At 42.3% G+C, this 26,456-nt stretch overlaps 2 protein-coding genes across 2 annotated transcripts in view; one reads left to right on the forward strand and one right to left on the reverse strand.

The window, feature by feature from the left end:
- Positions 1–15,365: 15,365 nt before the first annotated feature.
- LOC115125772 (nuclear factor 7, brain-like) lies at positions 15,366–18,707 on the reverse strand. The gene is made up of 2 exons (XM_065005201.1): positions 18,314–18,707; positions 15,366–18,052 (listed from the first exon to the last, which is right to left on the reverse strand). Exons 1-2 carry the CDS (start codon positions 18,563–18,565, stop codon positions 16,823–16,825), a joined length of 1,482 nt encoding a protein of 493 aa, XP_064861273.1. The 5' UTR covers positions 18,566–18,707; the 3' UTR covers positions 15,366–16,822.
- A 6,525-nt stretch (positions 18,708–25,232) lies between these two features.
- LOC115121267 (solute carrier organic anion transporter family member 4A1-like) overlaps positions 25,233–26,456 on the forward strand; it is an 88,926-nt gene continuing 87,702 nt past the window's right edge. Inside the window, exon 1 of the mRNA XM_065005202.1 lies at positions 25,233–25,433. The gene's annotated coding sequence lies outside the window, so the exon portion shown is untranslated. The remainder of the gene's footprint in view (positions 25,434–26,456) is intronic.

A 26,456-nucleotide genomic window follows, 5' to 3' on the forward strand; every position in this document is an offset into this window, starting at 1 on the left:
ATAGTAGTCTGCATGGTGAGAAGATAGAAGCTGGTATCAGTAATAGTAGTCTGCATGGTGAGAGGATAGAAGCTGGTATCAGTAAGAGTAGTCTGCATGGTGAGGATAGCAGCTGGTATCAGTAATAGTAGTCTGCATGGTGAGAGGATAGAAGCTGGTATCAGTAATAGTAGTCTGCATGGTGAGAAGATAGAAGCTGGTATCAGTAATAGTAGTCTGCATGGTGAGAGGATAGAAGCTGGTATCAGTAGTAGTAGTCTGCATGGTGAGAGGATATAAGCTGGTATCAGTAATAGTAGTAGTAGTCTGCATGGTGAGAAGATAGAAGCTGGTATCAGTAATAGTAGTCTGCATGGTGAGAGGATATAAGCTGGTATCAGTAATAGTAGTCTGTATGGTGAGAGGATAGAAGCTTGTATCAGTAATAGTAGTCTGCATGGTGAGAGGATAGAAGCTGGTATCAGTAGTAGTAGTCTGCATGGTGAGAGGATAGAAGCTGGTATCAGTAATAGTAGTAGTAGTCTGCATGGTGAGAGGATAGAAGCTGGTATCAGTAATTGTAGTCTGCATGGTGAGAGGATAGAAGCTGGTATCAGTAATAGTAGTAGTAGTCTGCATGGTGAGAGGATAGAAGCTGGTATCAGTAATTGTAGTCTGCATGGTGAGAAGATAGAAGCTGGTATCAGTAATAGTAGTAGTAGTCTGCATGGTGAGAGGATAGAAGCTGGTATCAGTAATTGTAGTCTGCATGGTGAGAAGATAGAAGCTGGTATCAGTAATACTAGTCTGCATGGTGAGAGGATAGAAGCTGGTATCAGTAATAGTAGTCTGCATGGTGAGAAGATAGAAGCTGGTATCAGTAATAGTAGTCTGCATGGTGAGAGGATAGAAGCTGGTATCAGTAATAGTAGTCTGCATGGTGAGAGGATAGAAGCTGGTATCTGTAATAGTAGTAGTAGTCTGCATGGTGAGAAGATAGAAGCTGGTATCAGTAATAGTAGTCTGCATGGTGAGAGGATAGAAGCTGGTATCAGTAATAGTAAGAGTAGTCTGCATGGTGAGAAGATAGAAGCTGGTATCAGTAATAGTAATAGTAGTCTGCATGGTGAGAGGATAGAAGCTGGTATCAGTAATAGTAGTCTGCATGGTGAGAAGATAGAAGCTGGTATCAGTAATAGTAGTCTGCATGGTGAGAGGATAGAAGCTGGTATCAGTAAGAGTAGTCTGCATGGTGAGGATAGCAGCTGGTATCAGTAATAGTAGTCTGCATGGTGAGAGGATAGAAGCTGGTATCAGTAATAGTAGTCTGCATGGTGAGAAGATAGAAGCTGGTATCAGTAATAGTAGTCTGCATGGTGAGAGGATAGAAGCTGGTATCAGTAGTAGTAGTCTGCATGGTGAGAGGATATAAGCTGGTATCAGTAATAGTAGTAGTAGTCTGCATGGTGAGAAGATAGAAGCTGGTATCAGTAATAGTAGTCTGCATGGTGAGAGGATATAAGCTGGTATCAGTAATAGTAGTCTGTATGGTGAGAGGATAGAAGCTTGTATCAGTAATAGTAGTCTGCATGGTGAGAGGATAGAAGCTGGTATCAGTAGTAGTAGTCTGCATGGTGAGAGGATAGAAGCTGGTATCAGTAATAGTAGTAGTAGTCTGCATGGTGAGAGGATAGAAGCTGGTATCAGTAATTGTAGTCTGCATGGTGAGAAGATAGAAGCTGGTATCAGTAATAGTAGTAGCAGTCTGCATGGTGAGAGGATAGAAGCTGGTATCAGTAATTGTAGTCTGCATGGTGAGAAGATAGAAGCTGGTATCAGTAATAGTAGTAGTAGTCTGCATGGTGAGAGGATAGAAGCTGGTATCAGTAATACTAGTCTGCATGGTGAGAGGATAGAAGCTGGTATCAGTAATAGTAGTCTGCATGGTGAGAGGATAGAAGCTGGTTTCAGTAATAGTAGTCTGCATGGTGAGAGGATAGAAGCTGGTATCAGTAATTGTAGTCTGCATGGTGAGAAGATAGAAGCTGGTATCAGTAATAGTAGTAGCCGTCTGCATGGTGAGAGGATAGAAGCTGGTATCAGTAATTGTAGTCTGCATGGTGAGAAGATAGAAGCTGGTATCAGTAATAGTAGTAGTAGTCTGCATGGTGAGAGGATAGAAGCTGGTATCAGTAATACTAGTCTGCATGGTGAGAGGATAGAAGCTGGTATCAGTAATAGTAGTAGTAGTCTGCATGGTGAGAGGATAGAAGCTGGTATCAGTAATAGTAGTCTGCATGGTGAGAGGATAGAAGCTGGTATCAGTAATAGTAGTAGTAGTCTGCATGGTTAGAAGATAGAAGCTGGTATCAGTAATACTAGTCTGCATGGTGAGAGGATAGAAGCTGGTATCAGTAATAGTAGTCTGCATGGTGAGAAGATAGAAGCTGGTATCAGTAATAGTAGTCTGCATGGTGAGAGGATAGAAGCTGGTATCAGTAATTGTAGTCTGCATGGTGAGAAGATAGAAGCTGGTATCAGTAATTGTAGTCTGCATGGTGAGAAGATAGAAGCTGGTATCAGTAATACTAGTCTGCATGGTGAGAGGATAGAAGCTGGTATCAGTAATAGTAGTCTGCATGGTGAGAAGATAGAAGCTGGTATCAGTAATAGTAGTCTGCATGGTGAGAGGATAGAAGCTGGTATCAGTAATAGTAGTCTGCATGGTGAGAGGATAGAAGCTGGTATCTGTAATAGTAGTAGTAGTCTGCATGGTGAGAAGATAGAAGCTGGTATCAGTAATAGTAGTCTGCATGGTGAGAGGATAGAAGCTGGTATCAGTAATAGTAAGAGTAGTCTGCATGGTGAGAAGATAGAAGCTGGTATCAGTAATAGTAATAGTAGTCTGCATGGTGAGAGGATAGAAGCTGGTATCAGTAATAGTAGTCTGCATGGTGAGAAGATAGAAGCTGGTATCAGTAATAGTAGTCTGCATGGTGAGAGGATAGAAGCTGGTATCAGTAAGAGTAGTCTGCATGGTGAGGATAGCAGCTGGTATCAGTAATAGTAGTCTGCATGGTGAGAGGATATAAGCTGGTATCAGTAATAGTAGTCTGTATGGTGAGAGGATAGAAGCTTGTATCAGTAATAGTAGTCTGCATGGTGAGAGGATAGAAGCTGGTATCAGTAGTAGTAGTCTGCATGGTGAGAGGATAGAAGCTGGTATCAGTAATAGTAGTAGTAGTCTGCATGGTGAGAGGATAGAAGCTGGTATCAGTAATTGTAGTCTGCATGGTGAGAAGATAGAAGCTGGTATCAGTAATAGTAGTAGCAGTCTGCATGGTGAGAGGATAGAAGCTGGTATCAGTAATTGTAGTCTGCATGGTGAGAAGATAGAAGCTGGTATCAGTAATAGTAGTAGTAGTCTGCATGGTGAGAGGATAGAAGCTGGTATCAGTAATAGTAGTCTGTATGGTGAGAGGATAGAAGCTGGTATCAGTAATAGTAGTCTGCATGGTGAGAGGATAGAAGCTGGTATCAGTAGTAGTAGTCTGCATGGTGAGAAGATAGAAGCTGGTATCAGTAATTGTAGTCTGCATGGTGAGAGGATAGAAGCTGGTATCAGTAAGAGTAGTCTGCATGGTGAGAGGATAGAAGCTGGTATCAGTAATAGTAGTCTGCATGGTGAGAGGATAGAAGCTGGTATCAGTAATAGTAGTCTGCATGGTGAGAGGAAAGAAGCTGGTATCAGTAATAGTAGTCTGCATGGTGAGAGGATAGAAGCTGGTATCAGTAATTGTAGTCTGCATGGTGAGAAGATAGAAGATGGTATCAGTAATAGTAGTAGCCGTCTGCATGGTGAGAGGATAGAAGCTGGTATCAGTAATTGTAGTCTGCATGGTGAGAAGATAGAAGCTGGTATCAGTAATAGTAGTAGTAGTCTGCATGGTGAGAGGATATAAGCTGGTATCAGTAATACTAGTCTGCATGGTGAGAGGATAGAAGCTGGTATCAGTAATAGTAGTAGTAGTCTGCATGGTGAGAGGATAGAAGCTGGTATCAGTAATAGTAGTCTGCATGGTGAGAGGATAGAAGCTGGTATCAGTAATAGTAGTAGTAGTCTGCATGGTGAGAAGATAGAAGCTGGTATCAGTAATACTAGTCTGCATGGTGAGAGGATAGAAGCTGGTATCAGTAATAGTAGTCTGCATGGTGAGAAGATAGAAGCTGGTATCAGTAATAGTAGTCTGCATGGTGAGAGGATAGAAGCTGGTATCAGTAATTGTAGTCTGCATGGTGAGAAGATAGAAGCTGGTATCAGTAATTGTAGTCTGCATGGTGAGAAGATAGAAGCTGGTATCAGTAATAGTAGTAGCCGTCTGCATGGTGAGAGGATAGAAGCTGGTATCAGTAATTGTAGTCTGCATGGTGAGAAGATAGAAGCTGGTATCAGTAATAGTAGTAGTAGTCTGCATGGTGAGAGGATAGAAGCTGGTATCAGTAATACTAGTCTGCATGGTGAGAGGATAGAAGCTGGTATCAGTAATAGTAGTAGTAGTCTGCATGGTGAGAGGATAGACGCTGGTATCAGTAATAGTAGTCTGCATGGTGAGAGGATAGAAGCTGGTATCAGTAATAGTAGTAGTAGTCTGCATGGTGAGAAGATAGAAGCTGGTATAAGTAATACTAGTCTGCATGGTGAGAGGATAGAAGCTGGTATCAGTAATAGTAGTCTGCATGGTGAGAAGATAGAAGCTGGTATCAGTAATAGTAGTCTGCATGGTGAGAGGATAGAAGCTGGTATCAGTAATTGTAGTCTGCATGGTGAGAAGATAGAAGCTGGTATCAGTAATTGTAGTCTGCATGGTGAGAAGATAGAAGCTGGTATCAGTAATACTAGTCTGCATGGTGAGAGGATAGAAGCTGGTATCAGTAATAGTAGTCTGCATGGTGAGAAGATAGAAGCTGGTATCAGTAATAGTAGTCTGCATGGTGAGAGGATAGAAGCTGGTATCAGTAATAGTAGTCTGCATGGTGAGAGGATAGAAGCTGGTATCTGTAATAGTAGTAGTAGTCTGCATGGTGAGAAGATAGAAGCTGGTATCAGTAATAGTAGTCTGCATGGTGAGAGGATAGAAGCTGGTATCAGTAATAGTAAGAGTAGTCTGCATGGTGAGAAGATAGAAGCTGGTATCAGTAATAGTAATAGTAGTCTGCATGGTGAGAGGATAGAAGCTGGTATCAGTAATAGTAGTCTGCATGGTGAGAAGATAGAAGCTGGTATCAGTAATAGTAGTCTGCATGGTGAGAGGATAGAAGCTGGTATCAGTAAGAGTAGTCTGCATGGTGAGGATAGCAGCTGGTATCAGTAATAGTAGTCTGCATGGTGAGAGGATAGAAGCTGGTATCAGTAATAGTAGTCTGCATGGTGAGAAGATAGAAGCTGGTATCAGTAATAGTAGTCTGCATGGTGAGAGGATAGAAGCTGGTATCAGTAGTAGTAGTCTGCATGGTGAGAGGATATAAGCTGGTATCAGTAATAGTAGTAGTAGTCTGCATGGTGAGAAGATAGAAGCTGGTATCAGTAATAGTAGTCTGCATGGTGAGAGGATATAAGCTGGTATCAGTAATAGTAGTCTGTATGGTGAGAGGATAGAAGCTTGTATCAGTAATAGTAGTCTGCATGGTGAGAGGATAGAAGCTGGTATCAGTAGTAGTAGTCTGCATGGTGAGAGGATAGAAGCTGGTATCAGTAATAGTAGTAGTAGTCTGCATGGTGAGAGGGTAGAAGCTGGTATCAGTAATTGTAGTCTGCATGGTGAGAAGATAGAAGCTGGTATCAGTAATAGTAGTAGCAGTCTGCATGGTGAGAGGATAGAAGCTGGTATCAGTAATTGTAGTCTGCATGGTGAGAAGATAGAAGCTGGTATCAGTAATAGTAGTAGTAGTCTGCATGGTGAGAGGATAGAAGCTGGTATCAGTAATTGTAGTCTGCATGGTGAGAAGATAGAAGCTGGTATCAGTAATACTAGTCTGCATGGTGAGAGGATAGAAGCTGGTATCAGTAATAGTAGTCTGCATGGTGAGAAGATAGAAGCTGGTATCAGTAATAGTAGTCTGCATGGTGAGAGGATAGAAGCTGGTATCAGTAATAGTAGTCTGCATGGTGAGAGGATAGAAGCTGGTATCTGTAATAGTAGTAGTAGTCTGCATGGTGAGAAGATAGAAGCTGGTATCAGTAATAGTAGTCTGCATGGTGAGAGGATAGAAGCTGGTATCAGTAATAGTAAGAGTAGTCTGCATGGTGAGAAGATAGAAGCTGGTATCAGTAATAGTAATAGTAGTCTGCATGGTGAGAGGATAGAAGCTGGTATCAGTAATAGTAGTCTGCATGGTGAGAAGATAGAAGCTGGTATCAGTAATAGTAGTCTGCATGGTGAGAGGATAGAAGCTGGTATCAGTAAGAGTAGTCTGCATGGTGAGGATAGCAGCTGGTATCAGTAATAGTAGTCTGCATGGTGAGAGGATAGAAGCTGATATCAGTAATAGTAGTCTGCATGGTGAGAAGATAGAAGCTGGTATCAGTAATAGTAGTCTGCATGGTGAGAGGATAGAAGCTGGTATCAGTAGTAGTAGTCTGCATGGTGAGAGGATATAAGCTGGTATCAGTAATAGTAGTAGTAGTCTGCATGGTGAGAAGATAGAAGCTGGTATCAGTAATAGTAGTCTGCATGGTGAGAGGATATAAGCTGGTATCAGTAATAGTAGTCTGTATGGTGAGAGGATAGAAGCTTGTATCAGTAATAGTAGTCTGCATGGTGAGAGGATAGAAGCTGGTATCAGTAGTAGTAGTCTGCATGGTGAGAGGATAGAAGCTGGTATCAGTAATAGTAGTAGTAGTCTGCATGGTGAGAGGATAGAAGCTGGTATCAGTAATTGTAGTCTGCATGGTGAGAAGATAGAAGCTGGTATCAGTAATAGTAGTAGCAGTCTGCATGGTGAGAGGATAGAAGCTGGTATCAGTAATTGTAGTCTGCATGGTGAGAAGATAGAAGCTGGTATCAGTAATAGTAGTAGTAGTCTGCATGGTGAGAGGATAGAAGCTGGTATCAGTAATACTAGTCTGCATGGTGAGAGGATAGAAGCTGGTATCAGTAATAGTAGTCTGCATGGTGAGAGGATAGAAGCTGGTATCAGTAATAGTAGTCTGCATGGTGAGAGGATAGAAGCTGGTATCAGTAATTGTAGTCTGCATGGTGAGAAGATAGAAGCTGGTATCAGTAATAGTAGTAGCCGTCTGCATGGTGAGAGGATAGAAGCTGGTATCAGTAATTGTAGTCTGCATGGTGAGAAGATAGAAGCTGGTATCAGTAATAGTAGTAGTAGTCTGCATGGTGAGAGGATAGAAGCTGGTATCAGTAATACTAGTCTGCATGGTGAGAGGATAGAAGCTGGTATCAGTAATAGTAGTAGTAGTCTGCATGGTGAGAGGATAGAAGCTGGTATCAGTAATAGTAGTCTGCATGGTGAGAGGATAGAAGCTGGTATCAGTAATAGTAGTAGTAGTCTGCATGGTGAGAAGATAGAAGCTGGTATCAGTAATACTAGTCTGCATGGTGAGAGGATAGAAGCTGGTATCAGTAATAGTAGTCTGCATGGTGAGAAGATAGAAGCTGGTATCAGTAATAGTAGTCTGCATGGTGAGAGGATAGAAGCTGGTATCAGTAATTGTAGTCTGCATGGTGAGAAGATAGAAGCTGGTATCAGTAATTGTAGTCTGCATGGTGAGAAGATAGAAGCTGGTATCAGTAATACTAGTCTGCATGGTGAGAGGATAGAAGCTGGTATCAGTAATAGTAGTCTGCATGGTGAGAAGATAGAAGCTGGTATCAGTAATAGTAGTCTGCATGGTGAGAGGATAGAAGCTGGTATCAGTAATAGTAGTCTGCATGGTGAGAGGATAGAAGCTGGTATCTGTAATAGTAGTAGTAGTCTGCATGGTGAGAAGATAGAAGCTGGTATCAGTAATAGTAGTCTGCATGGTGAGAGGATAGAAGCTGGTATCAGTAATAGTAAGAGTAGTCTGCATGGTGAGAAGATAGAAGCTGGTATCAGTAATAGTAATAGTAGTCTGCATGGTGAGAGGATAGAAGCTGGTATCAGTAATAGTAGTCTGCATGGTGAGAAGATAGAAGCTGGTATCAGTAATAGTAGTCTGCATGGTGAGAGGATAGAAGCTGGTATCAGTAAGAGTAGTCTGCATGGTGAGGATAGCAGCTGGTATCAGTAATAGTAGTCTGCATGGTGAGAGGATAGAAGCTGGTATCAGTAATAGTAGTCTGCATGGTGAGAAGATAGAAGCTGGTATCAGTAATAGTAGTCTGCATGGTGAGAGGATAGAAGCTGGTATCAGTAGTAGTAGTCTGCATGGTGAGAGGATATAAGCTGGTATCAGTAATAGTAGTAGTAGTCTGCATGGTGAGAAGATAGAAGCTGGTATCAGTAATAGTAGTCTGCATGGTGAGAGGATATAAGCTGGTATCAGTAATAGTAGTCTGTATGGTGAGAGGATAGAAGCTTGTATCAGTAATAGTAGTCTGCATGGTGAGAGGATAGAAGCTGGTATCAGTAGTAGTAGTCTGCATGGTGAGAGGATAGAAGCTGGTATCAGTAATAGTAGTAGTAGTCTGCATGGTGAGAGGATAGAAGCTGGTATCAGTAATTGTAGTCTGCATGGTGAGAAGATAGAAGCTGGTATCAGTAATAGTAGTAGCAGTCTGCATGGTGAGAGGATAGAAGCTGGTATCAGTAATTGTAGTCTGCATGGTGAGAAGATAGAAGCTGGTATCAGTAATAGTAGTAGTAGTCTGCATGGTGAGAGGATAGAAGCTGGTATCAGTAATACTAGTCTGCATGGTGAGAGGATAGAAGCTGGTATCAGTAATAGTAGTAGTAGTCTGCATGGTGAGAGGATATAAGCTGGTATCAGTAATAGTAGTCTGCATGGTGAGAGGATAGAAGCTGGTATCAGTAATAGTAGTAGTAGTCTGCATGGTGAGAAGATAGAAGCTGGTATCAGTAATACTAGTCTGCATGGTGAGAGGATAGAAGCTGGTATCAGTAATAGTAGTCTGCATGGTGAGAAGATAGAAGCTGGTATCAGTAATAGTAGTCTGCATGGTGAGAGGATAGAAGCTGGTATCAGTAATTGTAGTCTGCATGGTGAGAAGATAGAAGCTGGTATCAGTAATTGTAGTCTGCATGGTGAGAAGATAGAAGCTGGTATCAGTAATACTAGTCTGCATGGTGAGAGGATAGAAGCTGGTATCAGTAATAGTAGTCTGCATGGTGAGAGGATAGAAGCTGGTATCAGTAATAGTAGTCTGCATGGTGAGAGGATAGAAGCTGGTATCAGTAATAGTAAGAGTAGTCTGCATGGTGAGAAGATAGAAGCTGGTATCAGTAATAGTAATAGTAGTCTGCATGGTGAGAGGATAGAAGCTGGTATCAGTAATACTAGTCTGCATGGTGAGAGGATAGAAGCTGGTATCAGTAATAGTAGTAGTAGTCTGCATGGTGAGAAGATAGAAGCTGGTATCAGTAATAGTAGTCTGCATGGTGAGAGGATAGAAGCTGGTATCAGTAATAGTAGTCTGTATGGTGAGAGGATAGAAGCTTGTATCAGTAATAGTAGTCTGCATGGTGAGAGGATAGAAGCTGGTATCAGTAGTAGTAGTCTGCATGGTGAGAAGATAGAAGCTGGTATCAGTAATAGTAGTAGCAGTCTGCATGGTGAGAGGATAGAAGCTGGTATCAGTAATTGTAGTCTGCATGGTGAGAAGATAGAAGCTGGTATCAGTAATAGTAGTAGCAGTCTGCATGGTGAGAGGATAGAAGCTGGTATCAGTAATTGTAGTCTGCATGGTGAGAAGATAGAAGCTGGTATCAGTAATAGTAGTAGTAGTCTGCATGGTGAGAGGATAGAAGCTGGTATCAGTAATACTAGTCTGCATGGTGAGAGGATAGAAGCTGGTATCAGTAATAGTAGTAGTAGTCTGCATGGTGAGAGGATATAAGCTGGTATCAGTAATAGTAGTCTGCATGGTGAGAGGATAGAAGCTGGTATCAGTAATAGTAGTAGTAGTCTGCATGGTGAGAAGATAGAAGCTGGTATCAGTAATAGTAAGAGTAGTCTGCATGGTGAGAAGATAGAAGCTGGTATCAGTAATAGTAATAGTAGTCTGCATGGTGAGAGGATAGAAGCTGGTATCAGTAATAGTAGTCTGCATGGTGAGAAGATAGAAGCTGGTATCAGTAATAGTAGTCTGCATGGTGAGAGGATAGAAGCTGGTATCAGTAAGAGTAGTCTGCATGGTGAGGATAGCAGCTGGTATCAGTAATAGTAGTCTGCATGGTGAGAGGATAGAAGCTGGTATCAGTAATAGTAGTCTGCATGGTGAGAAGATAGAAGCTGGTATCAGTAATAGTAGTCTGCATGGTGAGAGGATAGAAGCTGGTATCAGTAGTAGTAGTCTGCATGGTGAGAGGATATAAGCTGGTATCAGTAATAGTAGTAGTAGTCTGCATGGTGAGAAGATAGAAGCTGGTATCAGTAATAGTAGTCTGCATGGTGAGAGGATATAAGCTGGTATCAGTAATAGTAGTCTGTATGGTGAGAGGATAGAAGCTTGTATCAGTAATAGTAGTCTGCATGGTGAGAGGATAGAAGCTGGTATCAGTAGTAGTAGTCTGCATGGTGAGAGGATAGAAGCTGGTATCAGTAATAGTAGTAGTAGTCTGCATGGTGAGAGGATAGAAGCTGGTATCAGTAATTGTAGTCTGCATGGTGAGAAGATAGAAGCTGGTATCAGTAATAGTAGTAGCAGTCTGCATGGTGAGAGGATAGAAGCTGGTATCAGTAATTGTAGTCTGCATGGTGAGAAGATAGAAGCTGGTATCAGTAATAGTAGTAGTAGTCTGCATGGTGAGAGGATAGAAGCTGGTATCAGTAATACTAGTCTGCATGGTGAGAGGATAGAAGCTGGTATCAGTAATAGTAGTAGTAGTCTGCATGGTGAGAGGATATAAGCTGGTATCAGTAATAGTAGTCTGCATGGTGAGAGGATAGAAGCTGGTATCAGTAATAGTAGTAGTAGTCTGCATGGTGAGAAGATAGAAGCTGGTATCAGTAATACTAGTCTGCATGGTGAGAGGATAGAAGCTGGTATCAGTAATAGTAGTCTGCATGGTGAGAAGATAGAAGCTGGTATCAGTAATAGTAGTCTGCATGGTGAGAGGATAGAAGCTGGTATCAGTAATTGTAGTCTGCATGGTGAGAAGATAGAAGCTGGTATCAGTAATTGTAGTCTGCATGGTGAGAGGATAGAAGCTGGTATCAGTAATACTAGTCTGCATGGTGAGAGGATAGAAGCTGGTATCAGTAATAGTAGTCTGCATGGTGAGAGGATAGAAGCTTGTATCAGTAATAGTAGTCTGCATGGTGAGAGGATAGAAGCTGGTATCAGTAATAGTAAGAGTAGTCTGCATGGTGAGAAGATAGAAGCTGGTATCAGTAATAGTAATAGTAGTCTGCATGGTGAGAGGATAGAAGCTGGTATCAGTAATACTAGTCTGCATGGTGAGAGGATAGAAGCTGGTATCAGTAATAGTAGTAGTAGTCTGCATGGTGAGAAGATAGAAGCTGGTATCAGTAATAGTAGTCTGCATGGTGAGAGGATAGAAGCTGGTATCAGTAATAGTAGTCTGTATGGTGAGAGGATAGAAGCTTGTATCAGTAATAGTAGTCTGCATGGTGAGAGGATAGAAGCTGGTATCAGTAGTAGTAGTCTGCATGGTGAGAAGATAGAAGCTGGTATCAGTAATAGTAGTAGCAGTCTGCATGGTGAGAGGATAGAAGCTGGTATCAGTAATTGTAGTCTGCATGGTGAGAAGATAGAAGCTGGTATCAGTAATAGTAGTAGCAGTCTGCATGGTGAGAGGATAGAAGCTGGTATCAGTAATTGTAGTCTGCATGGTGAGAAGATAGAAGCTGGTATCAGTAATAGTAGTAGTAGTCTGCATGGTGAGAGGATAGAAGCTGGTATCAGTAATACTAGTCTGCATGGTGAGAGGATAGAAGCTGGTATCAGTAATAGTAGTAGTAGTCTGCATGGTGAGAGGATATAAGCTGGTATCAGTAATAGTAGTCTGCATGGTGAGAGGATAGAAGCTGGTATCAGTAATAGTAGTAGTAGTCTGCATGGTGAGAAGATAGAAGCTGGTATCAGTAATACTAGTCTGCATGGTGAGAGGATAGAAGCTGGTATCAGTAATAGTAGTCTGCATGGTGAGAAGATAGAAGCTGGTATCAGTAATAGTAGTCTGCATGGTGAGAGGATAGAAGCTGGTATCAGTAATTGTAGTCTGCATGGTGAGAAGATAGAAGCTGGTATCAGTAATTGTAGTCTGCATGGTGAGAAGATAGAAGCTGGTATCAGTAATACTAGTCTGCATGGTGAGAGGATAGAAGCTGGTATCAGTAATAGTAGTCTGCATGGTGAGAAGATAGAAGCTGGTATCAGTAATAGTAAGAGTAGTCTGCATGGTGAGAAGATAGAAGCTGGTATCAGTAATAGTAATAGTAGTCTGCATGGTGAGAGGATAGAAGCTGGTATCAGTAATAGTAGTCTGCATGGTGAGAAGATAGAAGCTGGTATCAGTAATAGTAGTCTGCATGGTGAGAGGATAGAAGCTGGTATCAGTAGTAGTAGTCTGCATGGTGAGAGGATAGCAGCTGGTATCAGTAATAGTAGTCTGCATGGTGAGAGGATAGAAGCTGGTATAAGTAATAGTAGTCTGCATGGTGAGAAGATAGAAGCTGGTATCAGTAATAGTAGTCTGCATGGTGAGAGGATAGAAGCTGGTATCAGTAATTGTAGTCTGCATGGTGAGAAGATAGAAGCTGGTATCAGTAATTGTAGTCTGCATGGTGAGAAGATAGAAGCTGGTATCAGTAATACTAGTCTGCATGGTGAGAGGATAGAAGCTGGTATCAGTAATAGTAGTCTGCATGGTGAGAAGATAGAAGCTGGTATCAGTAATAGTAAGAGTAGTCTGCATGGTGAGAAGATAGAAGCTGGTATCAGTAATAGTAATAGTAGTCTGCATGGTGAGAGGATAGAAGCTGGTATCAGTAATAGTAGTCTGCATGGTGAGAAGATAGAAGCTGGTATCAGTAATAGTAGTATGCATGGTGAGAGGATAGAAGCTGGTATCAGTAGTAGTAGTCTGCATGGTGAGAGGATAGCAGCTGGTATCAGTAATAGTAGTCTGCATGGTGAGAGGATAGAAGCTGGTATAAGTAATAGTAGTCTGCATGGTGAGAGGATAGAAGCTGGTATCAGTAGTAGTAGTCTGCATGGTGAGAGGATAGCAGCTGGTATCAGTAATAGTAGTCTGCATGGTGAGAAGATAGAAGCTGGTATCAGTAATAGTAGTCTGTATGGTGAGAGGATAGAAGCTGGTACCAGTAATAGTAGTCTGCATGGTGAGAGGATAGAAGCTGGTATCAGTAATTGTAGTCTGCATGGTGAGAAGATAGAAGCTGGTATCAGTAATAGTAGTAGTAGTCTGCATGGTGAGAGGATAGAAGCTGGTATCAGTAATTGTAGTCTGCATGGTGAGAAGATAGAAGCTGGTATCAGTAATAGTAGTAGTAGTCTGCATGGTGAGAGGATAGAAGCTGGTATCAGTAATTGTAGTCTGCATGGTGAGAAGATAGAAGCTGGTATCAGTAATAGTAGTAGTAGTCTGCATGGTGAGAGGATAGAAGCTGGTATCAGTAATAGTAGTCTGCATGGTGAGAGGATAGAAGCTGGTATCAGTAATTGTAGTAGTAGTCTGCATGGTGAGAAGATAGAAGCTGGTATCAGTAATAGTAGTCTGCATGGTGAGAGGATAGAAGCTGGTATCAGTAATAGTAGTCTGTATGGTGAGAGGATAGAAGCTGGTATCAGTAATAGTAGTCTGCATGGTGAGAGGATAGAAGCTGGTATCAGTAAGAGTAGTCTGCATGGTGAGAAGATAGAAGCTGGTATCAGTAATAGTAGTAGTAGTCTGCATGATGAGAGGATAGAAGCTGGTATCAGTAATAGTAATAGTAGTCTGCATGGTGAGAGGATAGAAGCTGGTATCAGTAATAGTAGTCTGCATGGTGAGAGGATAGAAGCTGGTATCAGTAATAGTAGTCTGCATGGTGAGAGGATAGAAGCTGGTATCAGTAATAGTAGTCTGCATGGTGAGAGGATAGAAGCTGGTATCAGTAATAGTAGTCTGCATGGTGAGAGGATAGAAGCTGGTATCAGTAATAGTAGTCTGCATGGTGAGAGGATAGAAGCTGGTATCAGTAATAGTAGTCTGCATGGTGAGAGGATAGAAGCTGGTATCAGTAATAGTAGTCTGCATGGTGAGAGGATAGAAGCTGGTATCAGTAATAGTAGTCTGCATGGTGAGAGGATAGAAGCTGGTATCAGTAATAGTAGTCTGCATGGTGAGAGGATAGAAGCTGGTATCAGTAATAGTAGTCTGCATGGTGAGAGGATAGAAGCTGGTATCAGTAATAGTAGTCTGCATACTATACTAGGGCTAGGATAGTGGCTGGTTATTATATTACGAGTTACACCCCCTAGCTAGGATAGTGGCTGGTTATTATATTATATTACGAGTTACACCCCCTAGCTAGGATAGTGGCTGGTTATTATATTATATTATGAGTTACACCCCCTAGCTAGGATAGTGGCTGGTTATTATATTATATTATGAGTTACACCCCCTAGCTAGGATAGTGGCTGGTTATTATATTATATTATGAGTTACACCCCCTAGCTATGATAGTGGCTGGTTATTATATTATATTATGAGTTACACCCCCTAGCTAGGATAGTGGCTGGTTATTATATTACGAGTTACACCCCCTAGCTAGGATAGTGGCTGGTTATTATATTATATTATGAGTTACACCCCTTAGCTAGGATAGTGGCTGGTTATTATATTATATTACGAGTTACACCCCCTAGCTAGGATAGTGGCTGGTTATTATATTATATTACGAGTTACACCCCCTAGCTAGGATAGTGGCTGGTTATTATATTATATTACGAGTTACACCCCCTAGCTAGGATAGTGGCTGGTTATTATATTATATTGCGAGTTACATGTGGCTGGAGACATGTTGCTTCTTGAAAGTCCAAAATCTTGACAGCTTGACTGCTGACATGCAAAACATTTCGAGACTGTGTTATTAACAGTGTCCAACCGGGCTACTGCAACTAGTTCACAGTACATCAAATTGGCTTAAAGGCACATACACCAATTATGCAAAATCAGGGTTAAATAATAGACCAAATTTAAATTTATTTGTCAAGTTCTCTGCACACAAGCTATAATAAATATGTGAAGGTGAGGAAGATGATAAACGTTATGAAAAGCCTCACCCTAATCTAAAATAGACATTGTTCATTATAAAAACACAAGTCAACAAGTATGAAATCATTTGATGTATGTACAAAAATGCATATTTACAAGATAGTAAAGCATTAAACCCAAAAAACACACTGTTTATATCACAGGGTTGTGGTGATGTAAAATCTCATTAACTCAATGTAAAATCTGAATCCTAATCAAAACGTCTGCCCCCTAGTGTCATTCAGTAATTCCCTTAATGCAGTTATGAAAAGTTAAAGGTTTAAAAGTAAATGTACAGGTGGCATGTCAAATAAAATGTGAGACACTATGATGTGTGTTTAACGAAAGCATTTAGAGAAGCATGTCAAAACTCCCTTTGATTCTGATCAATCCATGACCAATATCACATTTCTGCCACTTTGTGTGTCAAAATTACTTGTAGATTGTTTTACTTTGATGTGACTGGATCTATGATAACCAGATCCATACCAGACTGTCAGGGGGTCTATGATAAGCAGATCAATACCAGACTGTCAGGGGGTCTATGATAAGCAGATCATTACCAGCAGATTGCCAGGGGGTCTATGATAAGCAGATCAATACCAGACTGTCAGGAGGTCTATGATAAGCAGATCATTACCAGCAGATTGCCAGGGGGTCTATGATAAGCAGATCAATACCAGACTGTCAGGGGGTCTATGATAAGCAGATCAATACCAGCAGATTGCCAGGGGGTCTATGATAAGCAGATCAATACCAGACTGTCAGGGGGTCTATGATAAGCAGATCAATACCAGCAGACTGTCAGGGGGTCTATGATAAGCAGATCAATACCAGCAGATTGCCAGGGGGTCTATGATAAGCAGATCAATACCAGCAGATTGCCAGGGGGTCTATGATAAGCAGATCAATACCAGCATACTGTCAGGGGGTCTATGATAAGCAGATCAATACCAGCAGACTGTCAGGGGGTCTATGATAAGCAGATCAATACCAGCAGATTGCCAGGGGGTCTATGATAAGCAGATCAATACCAGCATACTGTCAGGGAGTCTATGATAAGCAGATCAATACCAGCAGACTGTCAGGGGGCCTATGATAAGCAGATCAATACCAGCAGACTGTCAGGGGGTCTATGATAAGCAGATCAATACCAGCAGACTGTCAGGGGGTCTATGATAAGCAGATCAATACCAGCAGACTGTCAGGGGGTCTATGATAAGCAGGTCAATACCAGACTGTCAGGGGGTCTATGATAAGCAGATCAATACCAGACTGTCAGGGGGTCTATGATAAGCAGATCAATACCAGCAGACTGTCAGGGGGTCTATGATAAGCAGATCAATACCAGCAGACTGTCAGGGGGTCTATGATAAGCAGATCAATACCAGCAGACTGTCAGGGGGTCAGAATCTACTCCATCACATTCACCAATGTTTAAATAGGCTGACACGTCTTCCCAATTACAGACTAGAGTATAGATAAGCGACATGTCATCTGCATTGTAGAAAGATAGTTCCTTGGTTGCACAACTTAGGTATAGAGCTATCTTTCGAGGTCTTTCTCTTAAAAGGATTTGTTTTTCGGTATCCATACCGTGAACAGTATATTTTTGATTTCTATACCTGAGACACATTGTTTTTGAACCAAAAAGTTTCAACCAAAAACCTCCCCAAAATGTTTTAACTCCCAGTTCCCAGAAAGCCCCACTTCCAACTTCTATTTCCCAGCAGTGTTGTCCAGTGCTGAACTTACTGTTACTCAGTAATTGTGATTGTTGTGATTGATGTCGAGCTGAATGAGCTGATTCCACATTTCTGGGAGTACAAAACACACTGCGTCTGTCATTGGAGATAGTCAGTTTCTGACTCACTGTTTGTAGTGTTAGTCTCTCTGGTAGAGGATTGATTACCTGCAGCATCTCCTTCCACACAAAGAACTGCAGGTGAGACTCATAGGGCCCCAGAGAGAGGGAGACAGGTGTCACCTTTAGGTCATCCACCCTGGACTTGTATGGACGCTCCTTGGTGGCTCCTTGCGTCTCAGTCGTGTCCTCCCCATGACGTTCTGGTGGTGGCATGTCCCTGTTCTTTAGTGCCTCCACCTCAGACAAGCTCCGTTCATTCCACCACTGCAGGAAACCCTCACTGTCTGGGATGTCCTGAGCAGATTTCATCATCACCTCCTTCTCTTTCCTCTCTGACAGTATCAACTCTATACTCTCTAAATTCCCTCTCATCTTCGTCAAGGTCTTCTCTTCTTTCTCCTGCAACTCATTCTTTATCTGATCTTCCCTCTTCTTCAGAAACTGGTGCATCTCTTCAAACTGGCTGCTGATTTGAGTCCTCAGCTGACAGGACTTAGTCTTGGTTTTTGTCATCTCTTTTTCCTGTTGTTTGGCCAGGTGCTCCACAGAGCTGTTGTCACTAGTGTGGAACTGAATGGCCTCATCTAATTCCCTCCTCCTAGCTGAGGCTGCCTCTTTGATAGGTTTAAACTTATGCCCGTCATGCTTCTCCCCGTCCCGGCATATAACGCAAACCAACTGTTGGTCTGTCTCACAGAATAGTTTCAGTTTCTCGTCATGGTCTGGACACAACCACTCAGTCCCCTTAGAAAAAATAAGCGGAATGTATTATTATTATTATTTTCTCCATAACATCCCGGATAAAGCATACAAAACACAGGTAGTGAATGAAATGTGCAAAAATGCTGACTTGTAATATATTTTCAGGTTGCTGGTTCGAATCCTCGGGCCGACTAGGTGAAAAGTATGTCCATGTGCCCTTAAGCAAGGCCTTTAACCCTAATTGCTCCTGTAAGTGTCTTTGGATAAAAGCATCTGCTAAAATGTGAAATGTTAAAAACTCACCCGTGTCTTCTCGTCGCGTACTGCTTCCTCTTTAGCTTTGTCGGCCAAGCTCTTCAGAATGTGATTGGTTGAGAGATTTCCCTCAGCTGTTGAGATTCTAGCCCGGCAATAAGGACACAGATTCTGTGTTCTCCGAAAGTTTGTAAAACATTGTCGACAAAATGAGTGACCACAGGAGAGGCTGACTGGATCAGTGAAGAGAGAGAGACACACAGAACAGGTTAGTTCCTCTACGTACGTTGTAGACGCCATCTCTCACACCCGATCCTTACCTAATCCTGTGTAAAAATGAGGAAACAGCTTTTAGTTTCACATCTATTCATCGTGGTTGTGAAACACTTTAACCACACCCTCTCTATGTGTACATTCAGCTCTACAGACACAGAGACTGACTAATCTACAAATCACCTTGCATCATAAATAACTACTCAATATTATTTGTAGATCAGTCAGTCGGTCACAATTTACCCATGGTACATCACGGCTTTGATGCACAGCCAGAAATTCTTCAGGTACCTGAAAGTAGCAACGAAGTAAAGAAGTCCAACATCACACCCTACTGGTTAATCAGTGCAGAGATATGAGATTGTCTTCAGACCTTGGGGTTAATGTCTAGGCTTCAGACCTTGGTGTTAATGTCTAGGCTTCAGACCTTGGGGTTAATGTCTAGGCTTCACACCTTGGTGTTAATGTCTAGGCTTCAGACCTTGGGGTTAATGTCTAGGCTTCAGACCTTGGGGTTAATGTCTAGGCTTCAGACCTTGGTGTTAATGTCTAGGCTTCAGACCTTGGGGTTAATGTCTAGGCTTCAGACCTTGGTGTTAATGTCTAGGCTTCAGACCTTGGGGTTAATGTCTAGGCTTCAGACCTTGGTGTTAATGTCTAGGCTTCAGGCCTTGGGGTTAATGTCTAGGCTTCAGACCTTTGTGTTAATGTCTAGGCTTCAGACCTTGGGGTTAATGTCTAGGCTTCAGACCTTGGTGTTAATGTCTAGGCTTCAGACCTTGGGGTTAATGTCTAGGCTTCAGACCTTGGGGTTAATGTCTAGGCTTCAGACCTTGGTGTTAATGTCTAGGCTTCAGACCTTGGTGTTAATGTCTAGGCTTCAGACCTTGGGGTTAATGTCTAGGCTTCAGACCTTGGGGTTAATGTCTAGGCTTCAGACCTTGGTGTTAATGTCTAGGCTTCAGACCTTGGGGTTAATGTCTAGGCTTCAGACCTTGGTGTTAATGTCTAGGCTTCAGACCTTGGGGTTAATGTCTAGGCTTCAGACCTTGGTGTTAATGTCTAGGCTTCAGACCTTGGGGTTAATGTCTAGGCTTCAGACCTTGGTGTTAATGTCTAGGCTTCAGACCTTGGGGTTAATGTCTAGGCTTCAGACCTTGGTGTTAATGTCTAGGTTTCAGACCTTGGGGTTAATGTCTAGGCTTCAGAACTTGGGGTTAATGTCTAGGCTTCAGACCTTGGCGTTAATGTCTAGGCTTCAGACCTTGGGGTTAATGTCTAGGCTTCAGACCTTGGCGTTAATGTCTAGGCTTCAGACCTTGGGGTTAATGTCTAGGCTTCAGACCTTGGTGTTAATGTCTAGGCTTCAGACCTTGGGGTTAATGTCTAGGCTTCAGACCTTGGGGTTAATGTCTAGGCTTCAGACCTTGGTGTTAATGTCTAGGCTTCAGACCTTGGGGTTAATGTCTAGGCTTCAGACCTTGGTGTTAATATCTAGGCTTCAGACCTTGGGGTTAATGTCTAGGCTTCAGACTTTGGGGTTAATGTCTACACTTCAAACAGAGGCTGTGTTACACAGCACACGTACAGGAGGACAAGCTAAGATGTTGTTTTGGCCCCAATATCCTTTATACCACTGTGTTCCTTTCATGTGTTAACCGACCTAACTAACATGACAGTGATATGGGAGAGATAACTAACATGACAGTGATATGGGAGAGGTAACTAACATGACAGTGGTAAGGGAGAGATAACTAACATGACAGTGGTAAGGGAGAGATAACTAACATGACAGTGGTAAGGGAGAGATAACTAACATGACAGTGATATGGGAGAGATAACTAACATGACAGTGGTAAGGGAGAGATAACTAACATGACAGTGGTAAGGGAGGGATAACTAACATGACAGTGATAAGGGAGAGATAATTTACATGATGTCATGCCCTGACCTTAGCTATCTTTTTTTTTTTCACCTTTATTTAACCAGGTAAGCAAGTTGAGAACAAGTTCTCATTTACAATTGCGACCTGGCCAAGATAAAGCAAAGCAGTTCGACACATACAACGACACAGAGTTACACATGGAGTAAAACAAACATACAGTCAATAATACAGTAAAAAAAAAAAAAAAAAAAAAAACAAGTCTATATACAATGTGAGCAAATTAGGTGAGAAGGGAGGTAAAGGCAAAAAAGGCCATGGTGGCAAAGTAAATACAATATAGCAAGTAAAACACTGGAATGGTAGTATTGCAATGGAAGAATGTGCAAAGTAGAAATAAAAATAATGGGGTGCAAAGGAGCAAAATAAATAAATAAATTAAATACAGTTGGGAAAGAGGTAGTTGTTTGGGCTAAATTATAGGTGGGCTATGTACAGGTGCAGTAATCTGTAAGATGCTCTGACAGTTGGTGCTTAAAGCTAGTGAGGGAGATAAGTGTTTCCAATTTAAGAGATTTTTGTAGTTCGTTCCAGTCATTGGCAGCAGAGAACTGGAAGGAGAGGCGGCCAAAGAAAGAATTGGTTTTGGGGGTGACTAGAGAGATATACCTGCTGGAGCGTGTGCTACAGGTGGGAGATGCTATGGTGACCAGCGAGCTGAGATAAGGGGGGACTTTACCTAGCAGGGTCTTGTAGATGACATGGAGCCAGTGGGTTTGGCGACGAGTATGAAGCGAGGGCCAGCCAACGAGAGCGTACAGGTCGCAATGGTGGGTAGTATATGGGGCTTTGGTGACAAAACGGATAGCACTGTGATAGACTGCATCCAATTTGTTGAGTAGGGTATTGGAGGCTATTTTGTAAATGGCATCGCCAAAGTCGAGGATGGGTAGGATGGTCAATTTTACAAGGGTATGTTTGGCAGCATGAGTGAAGGATGCTTTGTTGCGAAATAGGAAGCCAATTCTAGATTTAACTTTGGATTGGAGATGTTTGATATGGGTCTGGAAGGAGAGTTTACAGTCTAACCAGACACCTAAGTATTTGTAGTTGTCCACGTATTCTAAGTCAGAGCCGTCCAGAGTAGTGATGTTGGACAGGCGGGTAGGTACAGGTAGCGATCGGTTGAAGAGCATGCATTTAGTTTTACTTGTATTTAAGAGCAATTGGAGGCCATGGAAGGAGAGTTGTATGGCATTGAAGCTTGCCTGGAGGGTTGTTAACACAGTGTCCAAAGAAGGGCCGGAAGTATACAGAATGGTGTCGTCTGCGTAGAGGTGGATCAGAGACTCACCAGCAGCAAGAGCGACCTCATTGATGTATACAGAGAAGAGAGTCGGTCCAAGAATTGAACCCTGTGGCACCCCCATAGAGACTGCCAGAGGTCCGGACAGCAGACCCTCCGATTTGACACACTGAACTCTATCAGAGAAGTAGTTGGTGAACCAGGCGAGGCAATCATTTGAGAAACCAAGGCTGTCGAGTCTGCCGATGAGGATGTGGTGGTTGACAGAGTCGAAAGCCTTGGCCAGATCAATGAATACGGCTGCACAGTAATGTTTCTTATCGATGGCGGTTAAGATATCGTTTAGGACCTTGAGCGTGGCTGAGGTGCACCCATGACCAGCTCTGAAACCAGATTGCATAGCAGAGAAGGTATGGTGAGATTCGAAATGGTCGGTAATCTGTTTGTTGACTTGGCTTTCAAGACCTTAGAAAGGCATGGTAGGATAGATATAGGTCTGTAGCAGTTTGGGTCAAGAGTGTCCCCCTTTGAAGAGGGGGATGACCGCAGCTGCTTTCCAATCTTTGGGAATCTCAGATGACACGAAAGAGAGGTTGAACAGGCTAGTAATAGGGGTGGCAACAATTTCGGCAGATAATTTTAGAAAGAAAGGGTCCAGATTGTCTAGCCCGGCTGATTTGTAGGGGTCCAGATTTTTCAGCTCTTTCAGAACTTCAGCTGAATGGATTTGGGAGAAGGAGAAATGGGGAAGGCTTGGGCGAGTTGCTGTTGGGGGTGCAGTGCTGTTGACCGGGGTAGGAGTTGCCAGGTGGAAAGCATGGCCAGCCGTAGAAAAATGCTTATTGAAATTCTCAATTATGGTGGATTTATCAGTGGTGACAGTGTTTCCTATCTTCAGTGCAGTGGGCAGCTGGGAGGAGGTGTTCTTATTCTCCATGGACTTTACAGTGTCCCAGAACTTTTTAGAGTTAGTGTTGCAGGAAGCAAATTTCTGCTTGAAAAAGCTAGCCTTGGCTTTTCTAACTGCCTGTGTATAACGGTTTCTAGCTTCCCTGAACAGCTGCATATCACGGGGGCTGTTCGATGCTAATGCAGAATGCCATAGGATGTTTTTGTGTTGGTTAAGGGCAGTCAGGTCTGGGGAGAACCAAGGGCTATATCTGTTCCTGGTTCTAATTTTCTTGAATGGGGCATGTTTATTTAAGATTGTTAGGAAGGCATTTTTAAAAAATATCCAGGCATCCTCTACTGACGGGATGAGACCAATATCCTTCCAGGACACCCCGGCCAGGTCGATTAGAAAGGCCTGCTCGCTGAAGTGTTTCAGGGAGCGTTTTACAGTGATGAGTGGAGGTCGTTTGACCGCTGACCCATTACGGATGCAGGCAATGAGGCAGTGATCTTTGTTTTCTTTATTATTTTGGTTCGGTCAGGGTGTGACGGGGGTGGTTTGTGTAGTTTTTGTCTTGTCTAGGTGTTTATATATCTATGGTTGACTAGATTGGTTCCCAATCAGAGGCAGCTGTTTATCGTTGTCTCTGATTGGGGACCATATTTCGGTAGCCATATTCCTTGGGTATTTCGTGGGTTATTGTCTATGTGTAGTTGCCTGTCAGTACTCGTGTCTCATAGCTTCACGTTCGTTTTGTTTTGTATAGTTTGTTCAGTGTTTATTCTTCATTAAAATAAGTATGCATTCTTATCACGCTGCGCCTTCGTCTCCTCGTTATGACGAACGGGGAAGGGAAGATAAGGGAAGAGAGACCATTTACATGACAGTGATAAAAGTAGAGAAGTGTCACGCCCTGGCCATAGAGGTTTTTATTCTCTATTTTGGTTAGGCCAGGGTGTGACTTGGGTGGGCATTCTAGTTTCTTTATTTCTATGTTTTGTATTTCTTTGTTTTGGCCGGGTATGGTTCTCAATCAGGGACAGGTGTCTATCGTTGTCTCTGATTGGGATCCATACTTAGGTAGCCTTTTCCCACCTGTGTTTTGTGGGTAGTTTTCTGTTTAGTTTGTTTACCTTACAGAACTGTTGGTTTGTCTCTTTGTTATTTTTGTTCAAAGTGTTCTGAGTTAATAAAAAATCATGAACGCATACCACGCTGCGCTTTGGTCCACTCCTCACTCTTCATCAGACGAGCGTTACAATAAGTAACATGACTGATAAGGGAGAGATAAATAACATGACAGTGAGAGAGAGACTCTGCACACTAACTGCACACATATTTTAATTGCATCAACAACAGAACCTTTAAATGCATTGCTTGTGAACTCAACTATAGCAGAAAACAAAACTTCTCATCTGACCACAAAAACAGACAAACCTCTGACACGGAACCCAAACCGGCTGCGCGGGTGCAACATCGTGCATAGATGTATTTTGTCCCCCTACACCAAACGCGATCACGACACGCAGGTTAAAATATCAAAACAAACTCTGAACCAATGACATTAATTTGGGGACAATTTAGCTAGTTAGCTTACACTTGCTAGCTAATTTGCACTATTTAGCTAGCTTGCTGTTGCTAGCTCATTTGTCCTGAGATATAAACATTAGGATGTTATTTTGAAATGCACAAGGTCCTCTACTCCGACAATAAATCCACACATAAAAACGGTCAACCGACTCGTTTGTAGTCATCTATCCTTCCAGGCTTTTTCATCTTTTAGCTTATATGGTGATTGGCATCTAAACTTTCATAGTATTACCATGACAACCGGCATTCGTCTTTCAATCAACAATGTGGGTATAACCAATGAGGAGATGGCACGTGGGTACCTGCTTCTATAAACCAATGAGGACATGGGAGAGGCAGGACTTAAAGCGCAATCTGTCAGAAATAGGAATGACTTCTATTTTTTAGCCCCTGGCAACGCAGACGCTCCTTGGCGTACACGAGCAGTGTGGGTGCAAGAATTGAATAACATGGAATTCTAAATTTATTTTGCAATGCTCGCGCACGCGACGCGAGCGGTATGAGACTGGGATGCACTTGCTCTGCCTCTGACATGCACCCTACAGCCACTAAGGAGAGCCTAACATCCGGGGGAACATCACTTCCTGAAGAAGAAGGTGCTACTGCAAACTGCAACCCTCAGATGGCCTCAACATGACAACCCAAACGTGACATGGATTTAATTACACCCAGACAGGATTGCAGACTAGCCTACAACACAACAGCAGTGAAAGAAAAATGTAAATATGGAAAACCATAAACATATTGGTAGGCTACAGTAGAAGCTTCTCCAAAATCATTCTCATTCTTCTAGTCTACACGTTCTCCCATTTAACATTGCATCATGTACACTGTTGAAATGAACGATATCTCCATGTTGCCTAGACTCATAATTCCACATAATATTGTAAAAAAAAAAAAAATCACCGTGAAGCCACAACTCACTCATATCGACACCTCTCATTCGCGAAATCTTGCATCACGCCAATTGGTCCAGACGCGATAGCGCCATAGGGGGGCGAATATCATTGGGCGACATCAGCCTCTTTGAATGTGCGGATCAAGCAGCGTTTAGCGGCCACAGGACGCTGCGGCCATAGACCTAGAAAAGCTGCGAGGACCAACAAATTACGAACGACGTTCCATATCATTGTACATTTCCGTAGAAATTTGAATCATGACTTCATCCACCCGAAGGCATCAAGGTCGAGAGACAACGGTTGGGTGCCTAAAAGAACATTAACATGTAAGTATCTTACATTTTGTATCTGACACATCAGTGTTTCCAGTTCCGTATATGGATGCTCTGTATTTATGGTTTATGGATGCTCTCAGGGAGTTCTGTATCCCGATGGCCAGCATCACTAGCATGCTCGCGGTCTATGGCTGTCACTACTGTAGCCTAATGGCAACGTGGATGCCGTGGCGTTACCCAGTCGAGCACATGTTTTACGCCTACACATGAATTAAATATTCACTCTCAGCTCTACACAGCTTACATCTTTATCACGAATGATAAACTCCTTAAATCACTGTTGGTAATCAGTCACATCTGGCTCAATGACGGTTGATAAATAGACAAAAGGGTCGTTGTGCTGCATCAACATCTGTCTGTAGTCTATTTAATCCCTTACAAACTTGCTCTCTTTAATCCATCGGCTGCAATATAAAGGCATTATGTGTATAGTTAGTTATTACAGCAGGGTTCCCCAATTACATTACAACCTTTGGACTATGTTTCCTTGAAAGGATGGTCGGGGGACTGGAACATAGTTAAACCAGAGAATAATTTCGAACCTTGATTACATGCGGATAAAATCACATACTATACGTCTCTCTATGCGTGGGAATACTTGGGAACAGATTTCCTAAATTAAAATCACTTTGAGTTGATTTCCTGGTGTTTTTATGTCAATAATCCTAATAAAAAAACATTTAAACAACGGTTTGATCATTATTATTATTAATGTTATTGACCGTTATACCATTAGATGGGTCTGGCCAGCTGGGTGTTCAACCAGTCTTTGCTGGGAACACTGACATGTAACACTGTTACTATGTATGAGAGGATTTACTCTCATGATGTCTTGGTTATCAGCGCATGGATTTGCCCATCGTGAGGGTGTGTTGAGGCGTCACACTGAGGAATACAATGGAGGAAAACGAAACGGAAATGTATATAGGACAACACTAAACAACCCGATGGCTTAATTTATCTACCTCGTTTTACAAACGAACGTGTAGGTTATTATTAGTCCGTTATAATAGT

Source organism: Oncorhynchus nerka, linkage group LG20, assembly GCF_034236695.1.
Source record: "Oncorhynchus nerka isolate Pitt River linkage group LG20, Oner_Uvic_2.0, whole genome shotgun sequence".
NCBI classification, from domain to species: domain Eukaryota; kingdom Metazoa; phylum Chordata; class Actinopteri; order Salmoniformes; family Salmonidae; genus Oncorhynchus; species Oncorhynchus nerka.